Below are 26,975 nucleotides of genomic sequence, written 5' to 3' on the forward strand. Positions count from 1 at the left end.
GGACTCTTCATGTCAGCCCTGGGGCTGTCCTTCTTTATTCCAGCAGAGCAAGAGCTCCTGGGTTCCCTCAACTCCTCACCTGTGCTTAAGTGCTGACGTGCTCAAGTCAGGGGCACAGGCCTAGGCAGTGGTATCGTCCTGGTAGGTCAGCACCATCGCTGGGGGAACTTTTATAGGCACCAAACCCAGATGTCCTGGATCAGAAGTCTTAATGAAAAGCCAGTCTAGGAACCCGTGGGCTCGGTGGCTCCAGAAATCCTTCCCAGCCAGGAGGCTCTGGCTCCCCTGGTTCAGGTTCTCACGCGTTCTCTTCCTGTTGTTAATGGAGCACTGCAGGGCGAATTCTGTTACCTGCTCAGGTGTCTGCTGCCATGCCACCGTAGAGCCAGGCCTGCCCTGCCGACTGCAACCCTACCTGGCTGCCCTCCAGACCCTTCCTTTACAGCATGAACTCTCCTGACAAACTCACATCTCACTGCTCCTGAATGTAAGCCCGTGGGCAGTGCTGGCATGGGGCAGCTTTTAATAAAGATGGCTGGATGAACGAGTGAATCACTGTCCCGAGAACTTCAGGCTGGGGAGGGGCGGGGACACGGATGTTCTCTCTTGGAAAAGTGTTTGTAGATGATTTTCCCAGGCAATGCCATCTGTAACAGCCTGTCAGGTGAGGGTGGCGGGTCAGAGCTTGGGATGGATCTGCTGGTGGTTTGCACAGGGCTACACTAGACCCTCTTCTGGATCTGAGTACAAACGCAGGCTTGCAGGGCTTAGGCCCAAGGCTCGGTGCAGGAGAGGTCGTGGAATGTGGGTTCTAACCTCCTGGTGTACCATGGCCCCCGCAAGGCAGCCTGACTGGGACGTGGTAATGCCTGGTGGACAAGCCCACAGTGCCAAACACTTCACGTCCCCAGGTCTGCAGCTGGCCAGCAAACAGGCCATGGCCAGAATAGCCACCGGCAGCCCTCTGAAAACCACGTTTAAGAGGTAGGGGCTCTGGCCCCATCTGAAGCTGGCAGGCCAGTGTGGATTCCACCCCCCAAGCAGGTCCTGGAAGATCAGACGCCTGTTGGGATTTGGACGGGCTCCCCAGGGCTGATGTGTGCTAGACTCAGTAAGGGAAGAAGCCTGCACCTAGAGGCAGGGAGAACTGAGCTTATGTCACTGGGCTCACACGGCTGCAGCCGCCTCCATGCAGACCAATGGGCTACAGGATGCTGAGGCAGGGCCAGGACAGCTGTACAGGAAATGGCTGGCCTAGGCTCTTCCCTATCAGTGCCATGGCTGGGCCAGTGTACTCACCCGACATCACTCCTTTGATGTCACTCTCAGGGCTCATGTGGTTTTTCTGGGTGAAGTGCAGAATCAGCTTCTTGGCGGACTCAAACTGCTGGGTCGCCATCAGCCACCGCAGGGACTCTGGGAAGATCCTACAGAGAGACAAAGGGAAACGGTAGATCCTTCGCGTTCTGCAGGGCACGCAGGCTAGTCTAGGCTCTACCCTGTGTGGTGGACAGTCACAGATCGCTCATGAGCCCATAGGGTGAAAGCAGCTGGGGCAGAAAGGTTTATAATTTCCTGTTAGAATGTGCAAAAATCAAGGGTTTAAAATGTGGCACATATGAACAATTTTCTTCCAACTGTGTCAAGAAGTCACTGTATACTTTTCAAGATACCCACGAATTTCTGAAGCATGTGTAGGCAATATATCGAAGAGTTGCTTTTGTTACATTTTGTCACACACAAAAAAACAAATATTAACAGAACGATTTTAAGCTTAAAAACTTAGCCCACACACTACCAACCTGACAGTCATTATTTTCAGCTTTCAAACATCAGAAGGCTCACTTTCCCAGGGCCTGTGCACATCACTTCCCCACCTGGTGCTGTACAACAGGGCTTCTCAAGGTTTACTGGCAATAGACTCCTTTGTTAAGACAAAACGTTGTGAGGGGCCCCAGTAGAAGAGAAAGTGGTATTTTATTAATATGGACACATTCTGTAAATTCACGACTATGATAATAATTTACAGGCCAATCAAAGGGACTGGAGCAGGAGTCACCAAACTTTTTCAGTAAATATTTTAGACTTTGCAGGCCATGTGGTCTCTGTCCTAACCATTCACCTCTGTCGTGCAGCAAAAAGCAGCTGCAGATCCTTACATGAATGGCTGTGTGCCAGCAAAGCTTCATTACAAAGACAGGCAGCAACAAAAATGGCAACTGTAGCCTTCTGTCAACCTCAGTGTTCAGGTTAGCACTGTATTTTAACTACACAGTATCAATAAAATCACAAGTCACATTGATCAGTTATCCTTTTGTAACTAGGCACCTGCCTTGCACCTCAGATTGTCTTTAATTAAATTAATTCAGGAGCTTGAAAGAGTATTAGTGGTAATTTCTTATTTCACAGTCACATCACATCAATATCTAATAACAGCTTTGCCACCCCCTTACCTATATGAACAAAGATTCAGTTTCCATTTGCTTGTTAATATATTTTACAGAAACAGCCAGGCAGGTTCCCACAGAATTGGGTGGTATGTTTGAGATGGTCTGAGCCTGATGTTCCTTCACTCTGGGAGACCAGGGGGCCTTGGGAGGAGCTGAAGCTCCTTCCTGAGCAGCTGCAGCTGAGGGCCAGGAAGCCTGCACAGTTTCACAAAGCAGCCCCAAGTGGAAAGCCACAAAAATGTTTCAAATTGTAGGCACCAATTTTTAAAAAAAGTAATGGAAGTTAACATTTGTTTTACTGGCTTACGGTTTTTAAAAATTAACTTTGAATAACGTAATTTAAACAAACAGAAATACTCAGAATATAACATAACATCAGTATTATACAGATAATGACTTGCCATATGTTTGTCAGGTCTTTCTAATGAGATCACCTGACGCAAACGCCAGTCCCTACAGCTTAAGTTCCCATCTAGATTTCTTCCTTTTTCTGACGTATTTGGGTTTACTGTCCTTTTCTGGTTTCTTGAGATAGATACTCATTAACTTTAATTCTTCTTTTCTAATGTAACCATTTAAGACTGTTAAGTATTCCTATTTATCACGTTAGCTACATCTCACAAGTTTTGAAATACTAGTTTTTACTGTGATTTGAGTCTAAATGTTTTGTGATTTCCATTAGGATTTTTGTCTCTGGGTGGCACCAATGATTAAGCACTTGAGTACTAGCTGAAAGGTTGGTGGTTCGAACCCACTCATAAGTGCCTCAGAAGACAGGCTTGGCCATCTGCTTTTGAAAGGTCACAGTCTTGAAAACTATGGAGCACAGTTCTACTCTGATATACATGGGGTCACCATGAGCTGGAACCCACTTGATGGCAACCACTAACAACATGAAATATATTTAAAAACAAACAATTGTTGCCTCAAGTCAATTATGACTCATAGCGACCCTATGGGACAGAGCAGAGCTGCCCCATACGGTTTCCAAGGAGCGGCTGGTGGACTTGAACTGCCAACCTTTTGGTTAGCAGCTGAGCTCTTAACCACTGCGTGTTTTTACATTTTAAAAGGTATAGGCTTAGTGGGGCAAGTTATGGGGTTGCAATCTTTGTTCATGTTTAATTAATTACTATCAGATGACACAGTCTGCATTACTGGATTCTTTGCTACTTTGCTGGGAATTGCATTGTGACACAGGATGTGATCAATCATTGCAAACCTTCTGTTTGTGCAGGAAAAGTATTTTATTACTGTACACGGGATTCTGTACACAGCTAATAATTCAAACGTATTCTTTGTGTTGTTAAAACCACTTTCTCCATGTGAACCTGTCTGCTCAAGTTATTGGTAGGGAGACAGGTGGGTTACCCTGCTACTCTGACAGTTCCTTTCAGGCTCTGATTTTAGCACACTCCTTCTCAGATAGGCCACTCTGTGTGCAGGCTCCAAGGTGGATGATGGCAGGACTTTGGAGCTGAGCAATGACGCTTCTCCCAGCAACACTCAGGGCAGAGGAGACACTTCCTATACTGCATCTCACAGCGTGCAGGCTACCTATCATCCACGGCTGTCCCTCAGCAAAGTGGCAGAGCCTGGCATGGACTGGCCTGGATGGGTGTTTGCCAGCCAGTGTGGGTGGGTGTATACAGCCTATACGTTCAGTGCCAGAGCTGAGCTTCTCCCTTCTTGATCAGAGACACATTTATAGGAGCTCAAATAGACTTCACAACTTCAGGAGAATCTTTTAAAGAGAGCTGAAAGACCAGTTGGTGGCGGGGGAGGGGGGAGTTGCGGTTCAGCGGTAGAATTCTTGCCTTCCATGTGGGAGACCCAGATTTGACTTTTGGCAAATGCACCTCAAGCACAGCTACCACCTGTCTGTCCACGGAGGACTGTATGTTGCTATGATGCTGAACAGGTTTCAGTGGAGCTTCCAGACTAAGGTGGACTAGGAAGTAAGGCCTGGCGATCACAATGGTCCAGTCTACGACCCATCGTGGGGATGGCGCAGGACTGAGCAGTGTTTCATTCTGTTGCGCTTGGGGTTGCCGTGAGTTGGGGGCTGACTGGAGGACAGCTAACAACAACAACTAGAGATCAGCTAATATGTTAATATGTGGCATCTGAAGTATAAAATAAAAGCTGGGCTGCTAACCAAAAGGTTGGTAGTTCGAATCCATCAGCTTCTCCTTGGAAACTGAATGGGGGAGTTCTATTGTGTCCTATAGAATCGCTATGAGTCTAATAGACTGGATGGCAACAGGGTTGGGCTTTTTTTTTTGTTTGTTTGTTTAAAGTGTAAAAATATAGTATATAACACATGTCAGTTTGTGTCCTTTTAAAGTACCTTCAAGTTATGTATATGGAAATGTTCATGGAACAAACTCCACAGCAGGGAACAGAATGTGCAATCAAGACCATAAAGAAATGTGATGCAGGGCAAGAAGAAGGCCATTTGGAGAACAGGAGGCAGCGGAGGGAGATGACATACCTCTACCTTCCAAGCCCCAGAGCCTATCCCCAGAGCACCCTGTGCTGAGACACAGGAGTGAGTAAACAAGCATGGGGAGATGTCTGAAACACAACATTTTCATCACTCGAAACCTGAAGTCCCCCTCCTCAATCTGTCCTAAAGCTTTATGACAAGGTGGGGCTGGGGGAGGAGGGGGGCTGCAGCCATGTGCTCACAGACCAGCAGTTCTGATTCCCGGATGGGAGGTGGGTGGCCACTCAGGGAAAATACAAAGAGGTGTGTTGAGTAGCATCATTTTGTCTTCCAAATAAAGCCCTGCCTTGGTGGTTTTTTTCGGTTATGCATAAGCAGCAGACATTTCTGTTACTGGGATTCCACCAGTCGAGGCCATTAGACCCCAGCAGACACAGCTGTGTGCACCTCTTATCAGGACCATAAGAGCCCTTGTCCTTCAGAAGCGCCCCCGCTTCTTCCAGGATTCAGAGCTACAGACAGAGACCTGTGTCCCACAAGGAGCTTCTGTGTGCGATCCAGCAGCGCACAGGCCAACGGGACTGCGCAATGTGGCCATGCAACTCTCCACAGTCAGCCAGTTCCTGTCACTCAATCCTGTCACCCCAAAGCTGTGTCTACAGACAAGAGTCAGGCTGACTAACAGTGATGGAAATAAACAAATCCCCTATGAGAAATGGCCATGAGCACATCTCTGCCTAGACAATCTTTGAGAATTGCAAAACTTGTAGAAAGGTTTCACAGCTAGCTCCACTTGAAAATGCACCATGTGCTCTTAGAATTGAAGAAGTGGGTGCAGGCCTCTTCCGGGTCTCCAGTTTTCACTTAGTCACCAGATTGTTTTCTCTAGTATGTATTGAGCATTGTCACTGCAAAGGTGAATACGATACGTTCCTGACCTCAAGGAACATTTAGATAGATAAACAGGTAGGCAAAAAGTAAGTAAACACACACACAATAGATTTATGAGTGATTTGTATAGTACAGGAAACCCTGGTGGCGTAGTGGTTAAGTACTACGGCTGCTAACCAAGGGGTCGGCAGCTCAAATCCGCCAAGCGCTCCTTGGAAACTCGATGGGGCAGTTCTACTCCGTCCTATAGGGTCACTATGAGTCAGAATCGACTCGACGGCACTGGGTTTTTTTTTTTTTTTTTGTATAGTATAGGATACAAAAAAAAACAACAACAAAAAAACCCAAAAGACAAAATACATTGTCATTGAGTCGATTCCGACTCATGGCAACCCATGTGTTAAAACAGAGTAGAGCTGCTCCATAGGGTTTTCTTGGCTGTAATCTTTATGGGAGCAGATTGCCAGTCTTTCTTCTGCGGTGCTGTTGGGTGGGTTTGAACCACCAACCTTTGGGTTAGCAGTTGAGTGCAAATCATTTGTGCCACCTCAGAGGTTCATTAGCATGGGATACAGTGGGGGCTAAAGAAGAGGGTGGGCAGTCCTGGGAAGGGGGCGAAGAAGGTGCTCGGGGAGTCTTTACAGAGGCGGGGTAGGCTGGGCTGAGGTGTGCTGGGTGGGGTTGTGAAAGTTAGGGAACCTAGTGAGCAGCAGCCACCCGTCCAGAGTGAAGCGAAGGGGTTTCAGCGGGAGAGGCGTCGGCGCCCGTGGGCAGGTTCCCGCTAGTCACGTAACTAGTCTCCCACTTCCTTCCTTCGCTACAACTGGACTTAAATTTCCCAGGCACTGTTCCAAGTTCCTTATGTATTAGCTTTCAAGCTCATTATGTGGTGGTACTGTTACTGTCCCTATTTTACAGGTGGGAAAAGGGAGGCAAAGAAAGGTCAAGTCTGTCGCCTAAGATTACACAGATACTCAAGGGCAGAGCTGGGATTTGAACCCACACTGTCTTGACTTGGGTCCACAGAGTGGACATGGCAAAGAAACAGACCCAGAATACATAAGTGATGCTTAAATGACTGAAGATTGGGAAATGCTATTCTAACAAGGTTGCCAAAGACATCCCAGAATGCCGCAGGCCCAGAGGGCACACAAATGGAATAATGGATTTTGTGATACCTGTGTGCACTTAAATCTGCTGCAAAGACAGAGAGAACTCCTTGAACTGTGGGTCGATGAAAAAGTCCAAAGATGGCAGTTTTCCTTTATGTAATGTGTAGGGTGGCCACGTTACGGGAATTCAATGAAACCTCTCCTAACAAGTAGAAAATTTAGTAACACCTTGCAAATCGAAAAGTGAGCCAGTGGGCCCAGGACCTAAAAGAAGCAAAGCTGAGCCTCAGAGAAATCAGGCTGATTATTTTCAACAACAAAAATGAAAAGGCAGGGTAGTTGGCTGGAAGCCATGTCACCCGGTACCCTCATGCTTGGATGGTGGAAAGTGGCTGTGAGGGTGGCTTCCCAAACCAGGGGGGCAGTCATGAAGAGAGGCCAGAGTGGCTTCCTAGTGGGTGCCTGACAGTTGGCACCAGAAGTGGCAGTGGCCAAGGCAATCTTTGCAGTTGTTCGATACGACGACACATCAATGGGGCAGGAGGAGCTACCAGCCAGGAAGCCCGCAGTGCAGGAAAAGGAAGGCCTTCCACAGAGTGAACGGCTTGTCTTGCCCCATGGGGTAGGACCGAAGTTTCCCAGGCTGGAGATTTTCAGGCTGGGGTGATGGAAAGGAGCTCGGCGTTTCCACCTGAAGAGGGATCCCTCTAAGCTGGGCAGTTCCATGAGCCCTCAGGACTTCTGAGAGGGATTGAGAGGGCCCAAAATAATAGTTTTCACTTGCCCTTCTAGGGGCAAAGCTAAGTGCTGGGGTGTGGTGTGGAGAAGCCTTTGCTTCCAAAGAGCGAGCTGTTCTGGGTGAAGCCAGTGTCCTGGATCAGAGCGTCCAAGCCACAGGGACCCCACCCAGGAAGGAGCGGCAGAGGGGCGCTGGGTTGGGTGTGGCACATGAGGCCACCCGGAGTAGCAGAGATACCCTTTGCTGTAGATGGTGCATCCCCAAGTCCCCAGCTGCGTCCAGTGATGCTTCCAGGAAGCTTGCTTCCTGGGTGGTCTAGCTGGCAGATGTTTCTGTCAGTGTGTGCGTGCTGAGCAGATAGCACACTGAGGCGCAGGGCACCAGATCATGGTTCCTTAACGTGTCGAGACTGGGCACAGACCCACACACTTACAGGCACCTCCTTGGCTTCCCCCACTGGCTGGGTCTCAGCTTAGCTCTCCTTTGACCCTTCCAGCCACCTGACCCTACAGAGTTCCTCAGGATCTTCCTACTGCAGACAGGCCTCTCGTGCTCCATGGCATGGCAGACTGTCCGCAGGCCTCCTAAGAATCATGTCCCAGGAAGGGGCCTCACCCATCAGGAGGGTTAGGAAGGCCACAATCCCTATTCACAATTCCAGAATCCAAACAGTTCTGAAATCCAAAAAGAGCCTTCTGTGTAACCATTTGGCACCAAAACCTGAATGGAGCTGAGCTCACTGGAGCAAAACCTGATGCCTGGGAGTATGGGTGCTTGGCGTTGGCCATCTCACTTGCTGTGACGGCGTACACATCCACTGCAGGGAGTCCTGTGTGTGATTACACAGTGTTGCCCCAGACCCGATGGGTGTTCAAGAACACTCAGGATTATGCACTATATTACCTTTCTGAAGTCCAAAAAATTCTACAAACCTGATCCCCAGCGTTTCAGGTGAACAGTGGTGGGGCCATCTGAGGAAGGGAAGAACGCTGTTGGTGTCTACTTAGTGCAGGGACTGTGTTAGCAGGCACTTCCCAAGGCTGACTGCAGCTGTCCCCCCCCACAGCTTAGGCCAGGCACTGCCAGCAGTGTGCTAGATGAGGAAACTGGGCCCAAAGAGTTTGGTTACGAGATTAATTTTTACTTACGTGACGGATAAATTTTTTTCTATGTTAAAAACAAAAGTATTGGGAAGATGAATGTCCTCTTGACCTCTAGCCCCACTGCCATGCCCTGCACTGCCACGCCCCCCCGACCTGCTATGTGATAACTCCACTGCTCAGAAGTGTATTCTTCCACGTATATCTGGAACACCTCCCCACATACCACAGCAGCTCCTTCACTATGTCACGTTGCCTCCACAGTCCAGGGAACAAGGTGTTTTGTTCTAAAAACCCCCTTTCCTCCAGAGTGGCCCATATCTGCCCCCAGTGGCCAGAGACATTGCCCCTAAGTGTGTGCACAATGGTTTCTACCCTGAGGTCCTGGATACAATCCACAGTCATTCCCTAGTTGTTTTGCTGAGGATGTTAACATGAGGTCAGTCTCATCTCAGCACAACTTGAACAACATCATTTTCCATCCTGTCCTTGGAACATGAAACCACTGCATGTATCACAGGCCACTTACCCTGTGGCTTCCATTATTCTAAAAAAAGCCAAGAGCCAGAAATTAAGCAAAAGAGGCTTCTGATGGAACAACAGGAGGTCACTAAGTCTTTCACTGGAAACACAATCTCCATGCACAGAAAAACCCCCAGGCTCTTCCTTGTACACCTGAAGTCCAGGTTAGAAAATAGCCCTGGGCAGGCAGTATGAGCAGGGCGGGCCCTGTAGCCACAGGAATGATGAGCTGACAACAGACTCGGGGAGACACCAGGAAGTCAGCCAATGGACAGCACAGATGCGCAAACCCATTTGAGGTAGGTGCAAATGCTTTACACTCTGTAGCAACTTCTGGAGGTGTCGCTCTCCTATAACACAGGAGGAACTGATGACCATAGTGATAGCCCTTGAGTCAATCATCAAGAAAAGCCAAACACACAACACTGAATTTCAGAGCCCCCATTGGAGGGGTGGACTTAGTCCCAAACACAGGCAGTGTCTGGCCTAGGGTAAACATTAATGGCAGAGTCAGTCCTGAACTTGGGTCTTGAGACCCTTGTTGTTGTTGTTAGGTGCCGTCAAGTTGGTTCCTACTCAGAGCAACCCTATGTACAACAGAACAAAACACTGTCTGGTCCTGTGCTATCCTCACAAGCATTTGCTATGTTTAAAGCCCATCGTTGGAGTCACTGTATCAATCCCATCTCATTGAAGGTCTTTTTTTTTTTTTTTGCTGACCCTCTATTTTACCAAGCATGATGTCCTTCTCCAGGGATTGGTCCCTCTTTTTAATAACATGTCCAAAGTACATGAAACCAAGTCTTGCCATCTTTGCTTCTAAGGAGCATTCTGGCTGTACTTCTTCCAAGACAGATTTTTCATTCTTCTGGCAGTACATGGTATATTCCACATTCTATGACAACACCATAATTCAAAGGCACCAATTCTTCTTCAGTCTCCTTTATGCACTGTCCAGTTTTCACATGCATTATGAGGTGATTGAAAATACCACAGCTTGAGTCAGGCCTACCTTAGTTTTCAAGGTGACATCATTGCTTCTTAACACTTTAAAGAGGTCTTTTGCAACAGATTTGCCCAGTGCAATACATTGTTTGATATCTTGACTGTTGTTCCCATGGGCTTGATTGTGCATCCAAGTAAATGAAATCCTTGACAACTTCAATTTTTTCTCCATTTATCATGATGTTGCTTATTGGTCCAGTTGCGAGGATTTTTGTTTTCTTTATGTTAATATGTAAGCTATACTGAAGACTGTAGTCTTTGATCTTCATCAGTAGGTAAATGCTTCAAGTTTTCTTCACTTTCAGCAAACAAGGTTGTGTCATCTGTATATTGAAGGTTGTTAATGAGTTTTCCTTTAATCCTCACGCTGTGTTCTCCATATAGTTCAGCTTTTCGGATTATTTGCTCAGCATACAGATTGCATAAGTATGGTGAAAAGATACAACCCTGACAAACACCCTTCCTGATTTTAAAACACACGGTATTCTCTTGTTCTGTTCAAATGACTGCCTCTTGGTTTACAGACAGGTTCCTCATGAGTACAATTAAGTGTTCTGGAATTCCCATTCTTTGCTATGTTATCCATAATTTGTTAAGATCCACATAGCTGAATGCCTTTGCTTAGTCAGTAAAACACAGGTAAACATCTTTCTGGTATTCTCTCTCAGCCAAGATGCATCTGCCATCACCAGTGATATCCCCTGTTCTATGTCCTCTTCTGAATCCAGCTTAAATTTCTGGCAGTTCCCTGTCGATGCACTGCTGCAACTGTTTTTTAATTATCTTCAGCAAAATTTCACTTGCACGTGATGTGAATGATAAAAAAAAATTTTTTTAAAATAATTTCCACATTCTGTTGCATGTGCACAAATATGGATCTGTTCCAGTCAGTTGGCCAGATAGCTATCTTCCAAATTTCTTGGCATAGACAAGTGAGTACTACCAGTGTTGCATCCATTTGTTGAAACATCTCAATTGGTATTCAGTCATTCCCTGGAGCCTTGTTTTTCTACCAATGCCTTCAGTGCAGCTTGGATTTCTCCCTTCAATACCATTGGTTCTTGATCATATGCTGCCTCCTGACATGGCTGAACATCAATTCTTTCTGGCACAGTGTCTCTGTGTATTCTTATTTTGATGCTTCCTGTGTCATTCAATATTTTGCCCACAGAATCCTTCAATATTGTAACTTGAGGATTTTTTTCTTCACTTCTTTCATCTTGAGACCCTTAGGCTAGTGTAATTTTCTGTCATACCACCTTTGCAGTATTGTTCAAAGAGCAGGAAAAATATATTTTAGAAAAATGTCCACCCAAAACAGCTATAGTAGATTATTTTCCCAATTCGCCACCTATCTGTCAGTTTGTTGTACTATGGTAGCTTGTGTGTTGCTGTGAAGCTGGACGCTATGACAGTGGTATTTCAAATATCATCAGGGTCACCCATGGTGGACAGGTTTCAGCAAACCTTTCCAACTAAGACAAACTAGGAAGAAAGGCCTGATTACCCACCTCTGAAAACTAGCCAGTGAATACCCTATAGATCACAACAGAATACTGTCTGATATAGTGGTGGAAGATGAGCCCCCTAGGTTGGAAGGCACTCAAAATACACAGTGGCTGCAACAATAGACTCAAACATACCAACGATTGTGAAGATGACACAGGACCAGGCAACGTTTCGTTCTGTCGTACATGGGGCCACCACGAGTCTGAGCCGACTTGATGCCAACTAACAACATTTTCCCAATGGCGTCACATAAATGATGCTACTATATCAAGACAGATAATTCCCCTATGTTTTAATTACTATTAGCACACAGATATTCCTCAAAGGTGAGGGCATACTTGCAGTTCCAACAAGGAGAACTCTGTTTCTTTAGTACCGCTTGGATTCTCCTTGAGTCTTTTGGACCATGATAATTTATGATTCAATAGTAATGTGTTGCTTCCATTACACATTTCCATCTTTGTCCTCATTCCTGTCTTTCTATTATTTGGCTGAGCCTCATGCCCATCTGTTTGACATTTCATTGATTTGTTTTACATCTTAGTCCCTGTAACCTGCACAATCACTCAACAGAATTGGGAACTAAAACTCGATACTGTGGTCTTTTCATAATACCATGAGGTTGATCATTTTTCCTTGACATTTTAAAATAAAAGTATTCCTTCTCTCCAATTGGGGAATTTGACATACACGTGTACATTACATAGGCTGCCTTCTTGCTAATTCATTTAACACCCATGCTGATAAAATGCCAACCTGGCAACTGTCTACATAAAATGCAACATCCTCGTTGAAAGGGGCACTGGTGGTACAGTGGTTAAGTGTTTGGCTGTTAACCAAAAGGTTGGCTGTTCGAATACATCAGCCGCTCCTTGGCAATCCTATGAAGGCAGTTCTATTCTGTCCTACAGGGTTGCTATGGGTCGGAATCTACTTGATGGCAATGGGTTTGGGTTTTTTTTTTTTATGGTTAACTGTCACCTCCTTCTGAAAGACAAAAGAGATGCTGACCACTGAATGCAGTGAACAAGCATTCTTATGCTGCTTTAGGCTTTTGCCAGGCAGAATGAAGAATTGGCAAACTAATTTATCCAGGAAAGCAATTATCAGCCAGCAGAAAGGTGTACAGTACAAAGGACACCCAAAGTGACGTTGCAGGGGGAATCTGGCATTTCTGCAAATTATTTGAAAAAAGTGATGTTTAAAAGCAATTTGAGGAGAAGATGTGCAGGCAGAAGGAGCAGAAGCTGGTGTTGCTTCTGCTTCTCACTGGGGTCTCACTGGCACCTCTGCACTAGCAGCCCTGTGCCTGGCACGACCCCACCCTGTCCTGGCCACAGACACATAGACTCATCACCGTGCTGGTCTCCTGCTGGTCCTGCCCTGCGCTGCCACCTGGTGCTGCTAGTGGCTTCCTGCCGTTACAATGTGCAATTGCAACATAACAAGTAATGATGACTCATTATCGAATCCTAATAAGTGTGTGTCATGGATTGAATTGTGTCACCCAAAAATACCTGTCAACATGGCTAGGTCATGATTCCCAGGATTGTATGACTGTCTACCATTTTGTCATCTGATGTGATTTCCCCATGTGTTGTAAATCCTGTCACTATGATGTAATGAGATGGATTAGTGGCAGTTATATTGATGAGATCTACAAGATTAGATAGTGTCTTAAGCCAGTCTCTTTTGAGATATAAAAGGCAGAAGCAGGCAGAGAGACATGGGAGCCTTATACCACCAAGAAAATAGTGCCGGGAGCAGAGTGCATCCTTTGGACCTGAGGTTCCTGAGCAGAGAAGCTCCTAGGCTGAGGGGGAAGACTGATGACACAGATCTTCCTCCAGAGCCAATACAGTAAGCCTTCCCTTGGAGCTGACGCCCTAAATTTGGACTTGTAGCCTCCTAGACCATGACAGAATAAATTTGTCTTAGTTAAAGCTATCCACTTGCAGTATTTCTGGTACAGCAGCACTAGACGACTAAGACAGAATTTGGTACTGAGAGAGTGGGGTGCTGCTCTAACAGATACCTAAAATGTGGAAGCAGTTTTGAAACTGCAAATGGATAGAAGGCTCAGAAGGAAGTGAGGAGAACTGTTAACACTGGAGAAGGCGCAGATGGTGAGAAACAGCAGCAGAGAACCAGAAACTGCAGAGGACCGGCAGCAGAACCAGGAGATGAGCACCAGACGGTGCTGGAGGCGACACACAGAGAGAGCTGAGTGCCTTTGCGCAGGAGGCTTTCTGGCAGAGTGCGGTGGCTCCCAGCACTTATTGGTGGAGCTAGACTTGCCGACTCATGGAGCAAGAGAGCTGAGTGCCTTCCAGCCAAAGTTTACTGGCAGAGTGGGGTTACCTCCAGGCACTTATTGGTGGAGCTGCAGGGCTTTGGAACACTTGCCCCAGCAGGACAGATGCAGGTGTGAGGCCCGAGGGCTGAGAGGCCAACGAACACAGGAAGCTGAGCAGACTCAGTCTCAAAAGGTACGGACTTGACCATTGTGGTTTCAAAGGGTGCAGCCATAGCCTCTGGTGTTTCTAAGGGTGGAGTCCCACTCAGATGGACTAAGAGAATGGTGTGTCTAAAGCCAAGGGAGCAGAGATGTCATCCCAGTGGGTCTGGAAGGCAGAGCTGAAGCCTAGAGCTGAGGGGCCTCCACTCAGAATCTGGAGAGTGTGGCCAATACCTAGAGTCTGAAGGGCAGGGCTACTGTATAAATGGTCTCGGAGAATAGGGGATTATTTTCAAGTTTTGAGGGCTAATGTGTTCTGTTGACTTGCTTGGTGCCTGTTATCCCTTCTTTCCCTCCAACTTCCCCATTCGTAATGGAAATGACTAGCTTGTGTCTGTTCTGCCATTGTACCTTTGGAAACAGACAACTTGTATTCTAGATTTCGCAGATAAGGAAGAATTTCTGGATTTTGGACTTGAAGTTGATTTAAGGATTCTGCTACAATATGATGGGGTGAATATGTTTTACATGTGGCAAGGATATGAATTTTTGGGGACCAAAGGGTGGAATGTCATGGGTTGAATTGTGTCCCCCTAAAATATCTGTCAACTTCACTAGGTCATGATTCCCAAGATTGTATGACTGTCTACCATTTTGTCATCTAAAGTAATTTCCCTATGTGTTGTAAATCCTGTCACTATGATGTAATGAGATGGATTGGTGGCAGTTATATTGATGAGATCTATAAGATTAGACAGTGTCTTAAGCCAATCTCTTTTGAGATATAAGAGAAGGGAGCAGAGAGGCATGGGGGCCTCATACCACCAAGAACACAGTGTTAGGAGCAGAGCGTGTCCTTTGGACCTGAGGTTCCTGCACGGAGAAGCTCCAAGGCCAAGGGAAGATTGATGACATGGACCTTCCGCCAGAGCCAATAGAGAAAGCCTTCCCTGAATTTGGACTTGTAGCCTACTGTACTATAAGAAGATAAATTTCTCTTTGTTAAAGCCATCCACTTGCGGTATTTGTGTTATAGCAGCACTAGATGACTAAGACATGAGTAACCTCACGTTGACTTCCTTTCTAGGATGACTATTTCTTTGGTATTGAAATTTGCCTTGCTAAAATTCCTTTAGAGGTTAGAGCCCAACCTGATGGGTGGCTGGGTCCCTCAATCTGACTCTCTTTATCCATTCACATGGACTTCTGCCCACTGCCGGGGGGACAGCCACTTAGCAGCTAGCACTGGACACCTGTCTTTAAATGTTCATCTGCCTGAATCCTCATTCCTGCCAACACCAATCCCCCAATGAACACATATGCATGCTCACATACACGTACAGATACACTGCACACACACACGCAAACATGCCACACACACACCACATGCACAGGCATACACACACACTGGCTGTGCTGTGGTCCACCCAGTGACCCTCAAGCTGACTTTAGGCAGTACCCAGCTTGTTCAAGGTGGGCAGGGTAGTGAGAAAACATCTCAGCGCTCATTCTAGGCACAGGGACTGTAGTGATTTCCTAGGGCTGTGTAACAAAGAACCACACACTGGGTGGTTTAAAAGGACAGAAATATATTATCTCATAGTTCTGGAGGCTAGATGTCTAAATCGGGGTGTCAGCAGGGCCATGCTCTCTCTGAAGGCTCTAAGGGGGGATCCTTTCTCATCTCTCCCAGCTTCTGGGTCCCTGGTTTACAGCATAACCCCATTGTCACACGCCATCTTCCCCTGTGGGTCTCCTCTTTTGAAAGGACACCATTCAGATTGGGTTAGGACCTTCCCTACTCCAATAGGACCTTGTCTTAACTAACAGCATCTACAGACACCAGTACCAAACAAGGTCACACTCACAGGTACGCAGTTAGTACTTCAACGTAAATTTTTGGGGGACACAATTCAGTCCGTAACAGGCACAGAAGGGACAAAGGCCTGGCACTAGGGACAACAGCACTGGCCTTTAGAACAGAGGGTGGCCACTCTTCCAAAACCCCTGGCCAGCACATAAAAGTAACACAGGAAAGCTTAACAACTGCCTTTCCCACCTTCACTGGCTGTCCTTCATTTCTATCTGGAAGCAGAGCTGTGGACCTCAAGGTTCATATTATTTTACCCTAACCCCTGCACACTCAGAAGTCAAAAATAGAGCAGCCTCTTGCCCGGGGGCTCCCGAAAACCCCACGCCACCAGCAAATCCCAAAAGGCCAGTGCAGAGGACATTTTAATCTCACTTTTAATTTCTCATTTAACTTTAATGATTGAAATAGGGGCTATCATTTGTAGTTATTAGCTTGTCTTTTGTCATTGGTATCTCATCTTTCCTCGCTCTAGATAATTTGTAGACAAGTAGGGTTTGATTAATTAAAAAAAGGGTTTCTTGTTTTAGTTTCCTAAAATTAACTATCCAGTAACCTGTGAAAGTCATTATATCCCGTATTTACTCAAGCTCTCAGTGGCTACAGGCTCCTTACCGCTCCCCTCCTCCACTTTCCTTTGAGGAAAACTGTTTCCTGTGCAAATTCACTGTTAGTACAGTGGGGTGCAGCTTCTCTCCTTGTGCAGGGAACCCCACAACCCCTTTTTTAAATTGTACTTTAGATGAAGGTTTATAGAGCAAACTAGTTTCTCATTAAACAATTAATACACATATTGTTTTGTGACATTGGTCAACAACCCCACGACATATCAATACTCTCCTCTTCTCAACCTCGGGTTTCCAGCTTTCCTGTCCCTTCCTGCCTTCTCATCCTTGCTCCTGGGCTGGCGTGCCCATTTAGTTTCCCACAACCCTTATTTTGCTTATCACTAAATCTCTTTGTATAATTTTGACCCCTTTGAAATAAAAACTTTTTTTGATGGAGGAATGTGCTGTACCCTTCAGGTGTGTTAAACCTGTTGCCGTCAAGGTGATTGCGACTCATAGTGACCCTGTAGGACAGAGCAAAACTGTCCCGCAAGGTTTCCAAGGCTGTAAATCTTTACAGAAACAGACTGCCACATCTTTCTCCCATGGAGCAGCTGGTGGATTTGAACCACTGCCCTTTTGGGTAGCAGCTGAGTGCTTAACCACTGTGCCACCAGGGCTCCTTCTCAGGTGTGTTAGGACAGGAAAAAAAGGCTGAGAACCACTGGAATTAAGCCTATAAATTTAAACAGTAGTTGTTATGGGTTGAATTGTGTCCCCCAAAAGGATATATTGAAGAACACAAACTTGTTTGGGAATAGGGTCTTAGAAAATGATATCAGTTCACATGAGGTCAGCGGGGCAGAGGGATCCTAAGCCAATATGAGTGATGTCCTTTTGAAAGAGGACCACAGACACAGAGCAGAGCCATGTGAAGATGTACATACAAGCCCAGGAACACATGGGACTACCAGAAACTGGGAGAGACAGGGTCTTCCCCTAGAGCTTTCAGAGAGAGCAGGGGCTGGCCAACAGGTTTGGATTTGCACCAACAGGTTTGGATTTGCCTCCAGGGCTGTGAAACAGTCCCCCCTCTGTTCTTAGAAGCCACTATGTTAGGGCAGTTCTGGAAAACTGTGACAGTGGTCTTTTAAAACAATCTCAGCAACGAGGAGCAACATCAATTCATCCGCTTAGTAAGTTTTTACTGAGCCCCAGCGCTTTTAAGAAATACTTTTGTAGATGTTAAAAAATATGCTAAATAAAGAAGAGGGATAAAAGAAGAGAATCCCTCCTGGGTCCGAAGCACAGCCCCAGGCCACGTTCTGGGCACTGTGGTCTTTCTCTCCTGCGTCTTGCCGAGTCGGCCCCAGAAGCGATATGGCCTGTCTGACGGGCAGAGAAGTGAGTGGTCAGAATCCAGGTTTGGGTCTGCTGCCTGAATCTGAACCCCAGCCCACCTACCCCTGTGGGCCTCCAATCACTGCATCTCTCTGTGCCTCAGTATCTCTGTCTGTACAGGGCCACCCAGCTTTTATATTAGAGGGCTGTGGTGAGGACTGAATGAGGCAAGTCATGTAAAGGGCTCAGCAGCACCTGACTCAGAGCAAACCCGCCGTGAATGTTAAAAATGACTACTACTCCACACATCTATGTTCACTGCAGCACTATTCGATAACGAAGCAGATGTTCATCAATGGATGAATGGCTAAACAAAACGTGGTACATACATACAATGGACTACTCCTCAGCCATAAAGAAAAACGAGTTCCTGAAACATCTCGCAATGTGGATGAAACTGCAAAACATTATGCTGAGCAAAATAAGTCAATCACAAGAGGACAAATATTGTATGATCTCACTTTCACAAAATGACAAAAATAGGTATATATACAGAGACCAGTGTCCATTGGTGGTTACCAGAGGTGTGGGGGAGGGAAGAGGGGAAACTGTTCTCTAGGTAACAGTCACTTTTCGTTTATGGCGATGGGAAAGATGGCACCAAATATGGGTGAAGTATGCACAGCTTGACTAATGTGGCTGATACCACTAAGTTGTACACATGAAAAAGGATGTATTGGTAAATGCTATGTTATACATGGTTCTGTACCAGCAACAACTTTATATATGTATAATGAAATAAACAGGGATGACAGACACTGATACTTCTTAGACACAGTCACCCCATGGGGTTAGTTTTTCTGGTTTGAAGACTTAGGATCATAGTCTTGTGGAACAATTCAGTCAATTGGCATAATATAGTCCATATCGTCTATGTTCTATATCCTAGTTTGGTGGGTAGTGTCTGGGGTCTTAAAGGCCTGCAAGCAGCCATCTAAGATACAACTATTGTTTTTCATCTCCATGGAGCAAAAGAAGGAAACCTAAGAACCAGAGAAGGAAACAGGCTATAGGACTGTCTTCATGAACCAAGGCCTCCTCTACCTTGAGACCAGTGGTACTCAGCTACCACTACCAAATGTTCTGATCAGGGGCACAATAGATAGATCCTGATAGGGAGAAAAATGTGGAACAGAACTTCAAATTCTCAAAGAATTCAGACTTACTGGACCCACTGCGGTTGGAGAAATCCCCAAGACTACTGCCCTATGTGGTGAGGTGAATTCCTTTATGTGGCATTTTGCCTTGGTTCTTAGGAGATTTTTCCCCTAAACCATGAATAGTTACCTTTGCCTTAGTTTTCTACCTCAGAAAGTTTGTTACTTCTGTCCGGGCTGATTGACATTTCCTGGGTAATCTGTAAACAACTTGATGGTTTGATGCTTTCTGTCTGGTCCTGGGCTGTAGCCTGCCCTGTGACTGGTCTATTTTACACAACTTGCAGGGACTGGTCAGTACTTATGCAAACAAAGTGACTACAGCCTACTATGCAAATGAAGTGACTGTGGCCTACTTAGAGGGAATGGGTTAGTTTGGGGCCCTGATGGGAAAGCCATGCCTTGAAATTGACCAGGAGTTTGCTTATATATGCAGCCAACCCCACAGTTTTATAGACAAAAGCAGCAGCAGGAAAAAGAAAAGGAATAGAGCAAGAAGTGAAAAGCAGCAGAGGTGTGACACATCCTAAAAGAGCTGTAACACAGAAGACCGTGAGAGGCCCTGCAGCAGACATGGTAGTGATGGTAGAAATCTGCTACTAGGAATGCAGCTAACAGAGCTGAACAAAATTGCTACACTGACTATAAGCTGGGTCAGTTAGCAGTGGAGAAGCCAAAGACATGGAGGTCAAAGGCAGAGAGGTCTGTCCTCAGGCGGCTGAGAGGAGATCTATCCTGAGGGGACTGAGAGGAGGCCTGCATGGCAGAGGGAAGGGCCTGCCTGCTTGCATGGCAGAGAGGAACTGAGAGAGCTGTCCTGAACTGAAGAAGGGAGGGATATGCTCTCCACTTCAGGGGTGTCTTACAGACTTTACGTACATGCTTTCTGATTCTGATCCTGAGTTGCAGCCTGTTGATCCCAATCCTGAGTTGTACCCTCTTACTTCCTTAATAAACCACTTAACTGTAAGTACGGTCTGTGAGTTCTGTGTGGCCAGTGCAACAAACTAATGAACACAAAAGAGAAGTAGAGCGTGCTGTGCGAGGGATGGCTGGTGTCAGAATTGCTAAAAAGGTTGGAGAGTGGAGGTCTGGCCTGCACCTCATAGGAATTGGCTTTGGGCTGCTCCTGGTTCTTATTCCTAAGAAATCTAGAAAAGCTCTGACACTACTACCACCATTTTACACCCTGAGATACTCCTTACATCTGGAGCCAAAACTATTCCCTGACCAAATGGAGAACAGTTACTCTCAAGCATGGATGAGAAAGTTAAGCGGTCGTGAGACTAAGTTAATGGGAACAGAACAACTAGAATGGAAATGAGAATGTTGACACAACGTGAAGAATGTAACCAATGTCACTGAACGTTACGTGCAGAAATGGCTGAATAAGGAAACTGTTTTTGCTGTGTACACTTTCACCAAAAATACAATAAAATATTTTTTAAAATTACTATTACTCTGTCCAAAATATTTTGATTGAAATTTAAGAGCCAAGAATTAGGACCACTGAATTCTAAGTAATTTTCTTTAGCGGACACATACTGTATTTTTATGCAAATAATGTGTGCCCTTTGTTTGCCAGCCATACCCCCCCACCCCCACCCCAGCTGCAAGGCATTTTCGTAAGCATGCTAATTTATATATATATATGGAATCGACTTGACGGCACTGGGTTTTGAGGTTTTTTTGGGGTGTATATATATGTATATAAAACATACAAAAAATGTTGGCATAGCAGTGCTTAATACCTCACCAGGGGAGGGCATGACTGGTAAACGTAGACGGCTCGTGTTATTTGTATAAAAATATGGTATCTGACCTGAGGCCATTTAAATATTTTAAATGGCTTTTTAATTGAAATTAAAAAAAAAATTAAACTTCATTTTGGCATGCATGTTTTTCCCTAGGGGTTTTTACACTACCAATCTCTTAAATCCCCCTCGTCCCACACCCACCCAAGTTGAGTCCTTTCGAGAAGCAGGCTCTGATGTCCTCCACTCTGGGTTTTATCTTTTACTCAGAGAGTTGGTGCTATCACTTATTCTCTAGTGTTCTGAAGTGCAGCCTGATCTTTCTCTAGTTTTCCCATTATTTCCCATAGGGTTTATCGTCATCTTCTTATTGCTTCTCCAGATGCATTTTATGCTTAGGCTGATTGCCAACAGCACTTTCCTTTGGTTAGAATTAAGTTCCAACTTAACAGCGTAGTTAACAATTCACCATCTTCACATATCTCAGTGTGTCTGTTGTCCTTTGCTGAAGGGCTCACTCTCCAAGAAGAGAATCCTTCCTAATCAGGTACTTGATTAAAAGCCTTGAGGGAAGGCTACAAGAAAAGCATACCCTAACACTTCCCTGCAGGCGTGGAGGGATGTGTCTGAAAGCAAACCCCACAACAGAGAGGCCCCACTGCTGCCTCAGAGAGAGGGTGTAAGTTAAGGCCGGGGAAACCTTCCCTTGCCTTCATGAAAGCAGCCATCATTCAAAACTACCACATGTACTAATACTTAAATATGTGTTATGTGTTTACGTCCCTGGGTGGTACAAATTGCTTAAGTGCCTGGCTGCTAACCCAAAGGTTGGCAGTTTGAATCCAGCCAGAGGTACCTTGGGAGAGAGTCCTGGTAATCTACTGTTGAAAGGTCACAGCTATGGAAAACCCTATGGAGCACAGTTCTACTCGGACACACATGAGGTTGCCATGAGCTGGAGTTGACTCGAAGGCAATCGGTAGTCTCTACGTTTATGCATGTATAGTGCAGAATAAACCGGTCACGTTCCTTCAGCATTCCCAGGAACATCTATGACTTCTGCTGTCCGAGAGGATCAAGACCACCTTGTTCACCGCGGTGACACTGGACCAGACCATCAGGTCACGGACTGATACTTCACTGAGCACCTTGGGAACAGCGTCCGTTTAACTGCACAACAGGTCTGTACAGACTCTGAATTATGAAAGGTGTGTGCTCTATACCAACCCAAAAGCTGCCTTCTTGTGCCTCCTTACAGCACCTTCATTCACAAAGCATGTCAGTTACCACATTCACATGTAGGACATCTGGCATCTTATTCCATTGTAGGTGCCTGGAGTATGACTGTGCTTCTCAAACTTTCACACATCAGCACCTGGAGGGCTTCTTAATGCAGTCTGCTGGGCCCGCCCCCAGACATGCTGGTTCAGGAGGGCTAGGAGGCCTGAGAATCTGCATTGCTACCAAGTTCTCAGGGTATGCTCACGCTGCCAGTCCAGGGACCACACTTTGAGAACCATTGGCATTTGAAAACCAGTTTTTAAATGACTCTTGTACATGTTTAAATGTCTTGGTAAAGCTTTTTAATGCCTCAGTTTCCCCATCTATAAAACAGGAATAGGCTCAGCACTGCCTGTTCTTACTTAATCCAGGAGTTCTGAGGGGCTCTCCTGTGCCCTCTCCTAGTCCAGGATCCCTCCTGTGCCCTCCACTGGTTCAGGATCCCTCCTGTGCCCTCTCCTGGTCCAGGATCCCTCCTGTGCCCTCTCCTGGTCCAGGATCCCTCCTGTGCCCTCCACTGGTTCAGGATTCCTCCTGTGCCCTCTCCTGGTCCAGGATCCCTCCTGTGCCCTCCACTGGTTCAGGATCCCTCCTGTGCCCTCCCCTGGTTCAGGATCCCTCCTGTGCCCTCTCCTGGTCCAGGATCCCTCCTGTGCCCTCTCCTGGTCCAGGATCCCTCCTGTGCCCTCTCCTGGTCCAGGATCCCTCCTGTGCCCTCTCCTGGTCCAGGATCCCTCCTGTGCCCTCCACTGGTTCAGGATCCCTCCTGTGCCCTCTCCTGGTCCAGGATCCCTCCTGTGCCCTCTCCTGGTCCAGGATCCCTCCTGTGCCCTCCACTGGTTCAGGATCCCTCCTGTGCCCTCTCCTGGTCCAGGATCCCTCCTGTGCCCTCTCCTGGTCCAGGATCCCTCCTGTGCCCTCTCCTGGTCCAGGATCCCTCCTGTGCCCTCTCCTGGTCCAGGATCCCTCCTGTGCCCTCTCCTGGTCCAGGATCCCTCCTGTGCCCTCTCCTGATTCAGGATCCCTCCCGGGCACTGGGAGGGCCTCTCCTGCGCCTCTCTCCAAGCTCTGGTGGCTGCTGTAGTCCTTGGTGTTCCTTTGCTGCTTACAGATGCCACATGGTGTGGCTTCTTCCTATGTGTGTGACTCTGTTTCCGTATCTGTCCCTGTTTTTTATAAGACGCTATCAGAAGGGATTAGGATTAGGACCACCCTACTCTGTTAATTTAACTGATAACATCTGCAGAGAAAAACCCTATTTCCCCAAACAAGGTCAATTCACAGGCACAGGGGTTAGGACTTCAACAGATCCTTTTGGAGAACACAATTCAATCCTAACACAGTCATCTGCTAGGAAGGATGCACAAGATGGACAAAGCATGACACTTTCCTTCCTGGCTGAGTTATTCTATGAGTGCAGGCTGCACGTGTCTGGTTTTCTACGGCACCCCTCCCCCATGCACCTAGAAGACATGAAGACTGATGGAAGAAGAGTGGGCACTCAAGCACTTGGTTGGAGCCTTCCTCCTATGCGCTTACTCGAGTCATCATCACGACTGTCCACCAGAACATGGCCAGCACAAAATAGTGGAGGTGCAAATATTGGCTTTGCAGATAACAGCATGCACCCAGCATCCTTAACTCACATTGCGAGGCATGATGGCGGCATCTACCAACTCTCTGGGAGAGTGGAGCTAACGTCTTTGTTATCTCTTGAATTCCTACTTAGCATGGCTTCCTCTAAAACACTCTAGGTATTCTGTGAGCGGCTTTCACTCTCACACTTCACTCTTGGGCTGTTTCTCCACAGAGAACGCCATGCAGAAAAGCCTGCATCACCCTGCTAAACTTACTACCTTCCTGACTCTCCACCTACAGTTCTCCTAGGTGTTCTGAGATAACACAGACCTCACCCCAGATACAGTTACCTGGGTGGTAGAGTGTCCAAGGGCTGCTAGCTGAGGCCGGCCCTCCGTCACCCAGCTATCACCCAGCCCTCCCTCACCTGGCCCTCCCTCACCCAGCCAGGCTCCATCACCCAGCCCTCTGTCACCTGGCATTCTGTCACCTGACCAGGCTCTATCAACCAGCCCTCCGTCACCCAGCCCTCTGTCACCCGGCCCTCTGTCACCTGGCCCTCCCTCACCCGGCCTTCCCTCACCCAGCCAGGCTCCATTGCCCAGCCCTCCGTCACCCAGCCAGACTCCATCAAGCAGCCCTCTGTTACCTGGCACTCTGTCACCCAGCCAGGCTCCATCAACTAGCCCTCCGTCACCCAGCCCTCCATTACCCAGCCCTCCATCACCCAGCAAGGCTCCGTCACCCTTCTTCTCCCCTGTGCCATGAGGAGGCTGCTGCCCTCCTCTGTTTCGTGTCACTCTGCTGCCCAGCACACCTAGAGTGCCTCCGATGTTCTCCCCTCCTCCTTCAGAACATAAGTCTTTCCTCTCATCTGTCTGCTCTGACCCTGGAAGAGGGCCACATTCATTCTGGAAAAAAAGATGATGGGTCAGTATGACTTCCTTCTAGGTTAGCACGGAAGCACTGCTGCCCTTTCCCCAGAGATAATGAATACCCAGGCAATATGGCTGAACACACGTCTCTATTTGTCCCAGGTCCTGAGGTAGTGGTGTCCCTCAGTGGAATTGCCCACCACTTTACCAGGGTCTACAGTCAGTCAGAAAATATCCCCAACTACTTTTTCTGTTCTCGCTTCATGACATGTGACTGAACTGGACTCAGCTAGCAGACTAGAGTACCAACACCCAAGAAGCACATTCGTGCATTGTCTCTGGCCACTTCTGACAGTCTGCCTGTACCTAAAACTCACAGGACAACAATAGCTGCCCCTGACTCAGAATGCACATGTAAGTTCTGAGCACCCCAGGGGCTCCTGTGATGACATTAATCAATACCAGCTCCATTCCCTGAGCCCACACCATTCCTGCACCGCATCCACCCTGTCCCCAGAACCCACTGCATTCCCTACATCTCTGGTAAAATCCATCTGGTCCCAGGCCATTGTGTCTCTGCTTCGACCCCTCTTTCCAGGATGGCTTCTTCACCCCAGGCTACTCCATCCCAGATCATACTTAACCCTGTAGCTGCCACTGGGCTGTGGTTCTGTTGTGTCTTCAGGTCTCTAAGCTCTTCATTGCCCTCTGATCAAACCTCCCTTTGCAGGTCTCCCTCTACACTCTACTCTCAGAACAGACTTCATGCCCCATCCCTGCCCAGGACAGGGCAGGGACCAGTCTTCCCATTCCAGGAAATGGTACCACTGTCCCCACCTTGCTCAGGCCTCAAACCCCAGCCAATGAACCTTCTTTCACCCCATGTGCCACACTGAAGCCATCGACAAGTATTATTGTGATCACCTCCAAAACATGTCTCAAATCAGACCTCTTCTGGTCACCCCACTTCCCATGGCCTAGTCCAGCACCATGATACCTCCATGGACTAGCCACTGCCCATGGCTGGGTCCAGCACTGTGATACCTCCATGGACCGGCCACTGCCCGTGGCCTGGTCTGGCACTGTGATATCTCCATGGACCAGCCAATAGCCCATGGCCTGTCCCGCTCTGTGATACCTCCATGGGCCAGCCAACTGCCCTTGTTGCCTCCACTTTTTTTTTTCATGTTTTCTTTTTTTTTTAAAAAATATTTTATTGTGTTTTTGGTAAAAGTTTACATAGCAAATTAGGTTTCCATTGGACAATTCCTATACAAAGTGTTAAGTGACATTGGTTATATTTTTTACAATGCGTCAACATTCTCTTAAAATGAGTTCTGGTTGCTCTGTTTCCAGTACTCTAGTTCCTCTGCCCCCTCATCTTTAGAGTAATTGTTGACCTTTTGGTCTCATATAGATGGTTTTTTAATGGCACGCAGTACTCATTACCCTTTACATCGTGTGCAATGTTACTTCGCTAAAAGGTGACCTCAGAGAATAGTTTTGGGTCAAGGTTTAAAGAGTACCTCAGGTCATAGTCTCAGGGAGTCCTCTAGTCTCAACTGGTCTAGTAGGTCTGGACTTAAGAATTTGAGTTCTGTTCCGCATTTTTCTCCTGTTCTATCAGGGTCCATCTATATCGTGGCCCTTATCAGAACACTTCGTAGTGGTAGCCAGGCAGCATCTAGTTCTGATCTCAGGGTAGATGAGGCTGTGGCTTGCTGCCTTCCTGTTGTCTCCCCTCCATCCACTCCTCATGCAACACACCTGGAGACCTTCTCAGAGGTTCCCTGCTGAGAACCTCAACTGCTTTTTCATGGTACTTAGAATAAAACCCACCTTTAGGTGGTGTAAATGGTTAACATGCTCTGCTGCTAACCAAAAGGTTGGAGGTTTGATTTCACTAAGAGGCATCTTGGAAGAAAGGCCTGGCAATCTACTTACAAAAAAGCAATCATTGAAAACCCTATGGAGCACAGTTCTACTCTGACACACATGGGGTCGCCATGAGTCAGTATTGACTCAACAGCACCTGGTATATACAATGAAACCAACAGTGCTCAAGATCCTACCCAGTCTGACCCCCACCTACATTTCTGAACTCCAGTTCTGCCCCCAGCGCATTCACCATGTTGCAGTGACACCAGCCTTCTTGTTCTTCCAGAGTAAGACAAGCTGCAACCAGATTTTGCCCTGGCTGTTTCCATTTGCTAGGAATGTTTTTCCCTGGAATCTTATGTGACTTTGAGGTGCAATAGGTTTCTTTCATGGCCTTT

General features: G+C 46.9%; 1 protein-coding gene across 3 annotated transcripts in view; it reads right to left on the bottom strand.

The window, feature by feature from the left end:
• Positions 1–26,975, bottom strand: part of SLC22A23 (solute carrier family 22 member 23) — a 234,381-nt gene that overhangs the window by 37,833 nt on the left and 169,573 nt on the right. For all 3 annotated transcript variants that reach the window (XM_049873696.1, XM_049873376.1, XM_049873614.1), the window contains one exon: positions 1,300–1,427. In XM_049873696.1, coding sequence (XP_049729653.1) covers positions 1,300–1,427 — 128 coding nt within the window. The remainder of the gene's footprint in view (positions 1–1,299; positions 1,428–26,975) is intronic.

The sequence above is a fragment of the Elephas maximus genome, chromosome 1 (genome assembly GCF_024166365.1).
Source record: "Elephas maximus indicus isolate mEleMax1 chromosome 1, mEleMax1 primary haplotype, whole genome shotgun sequence".
Lineage (NCBI taxonomy): Eukaryota > Metazoa > Chordata > Mammalia > Proboscidea > Elephantidae > Elephas > Elephas maximus.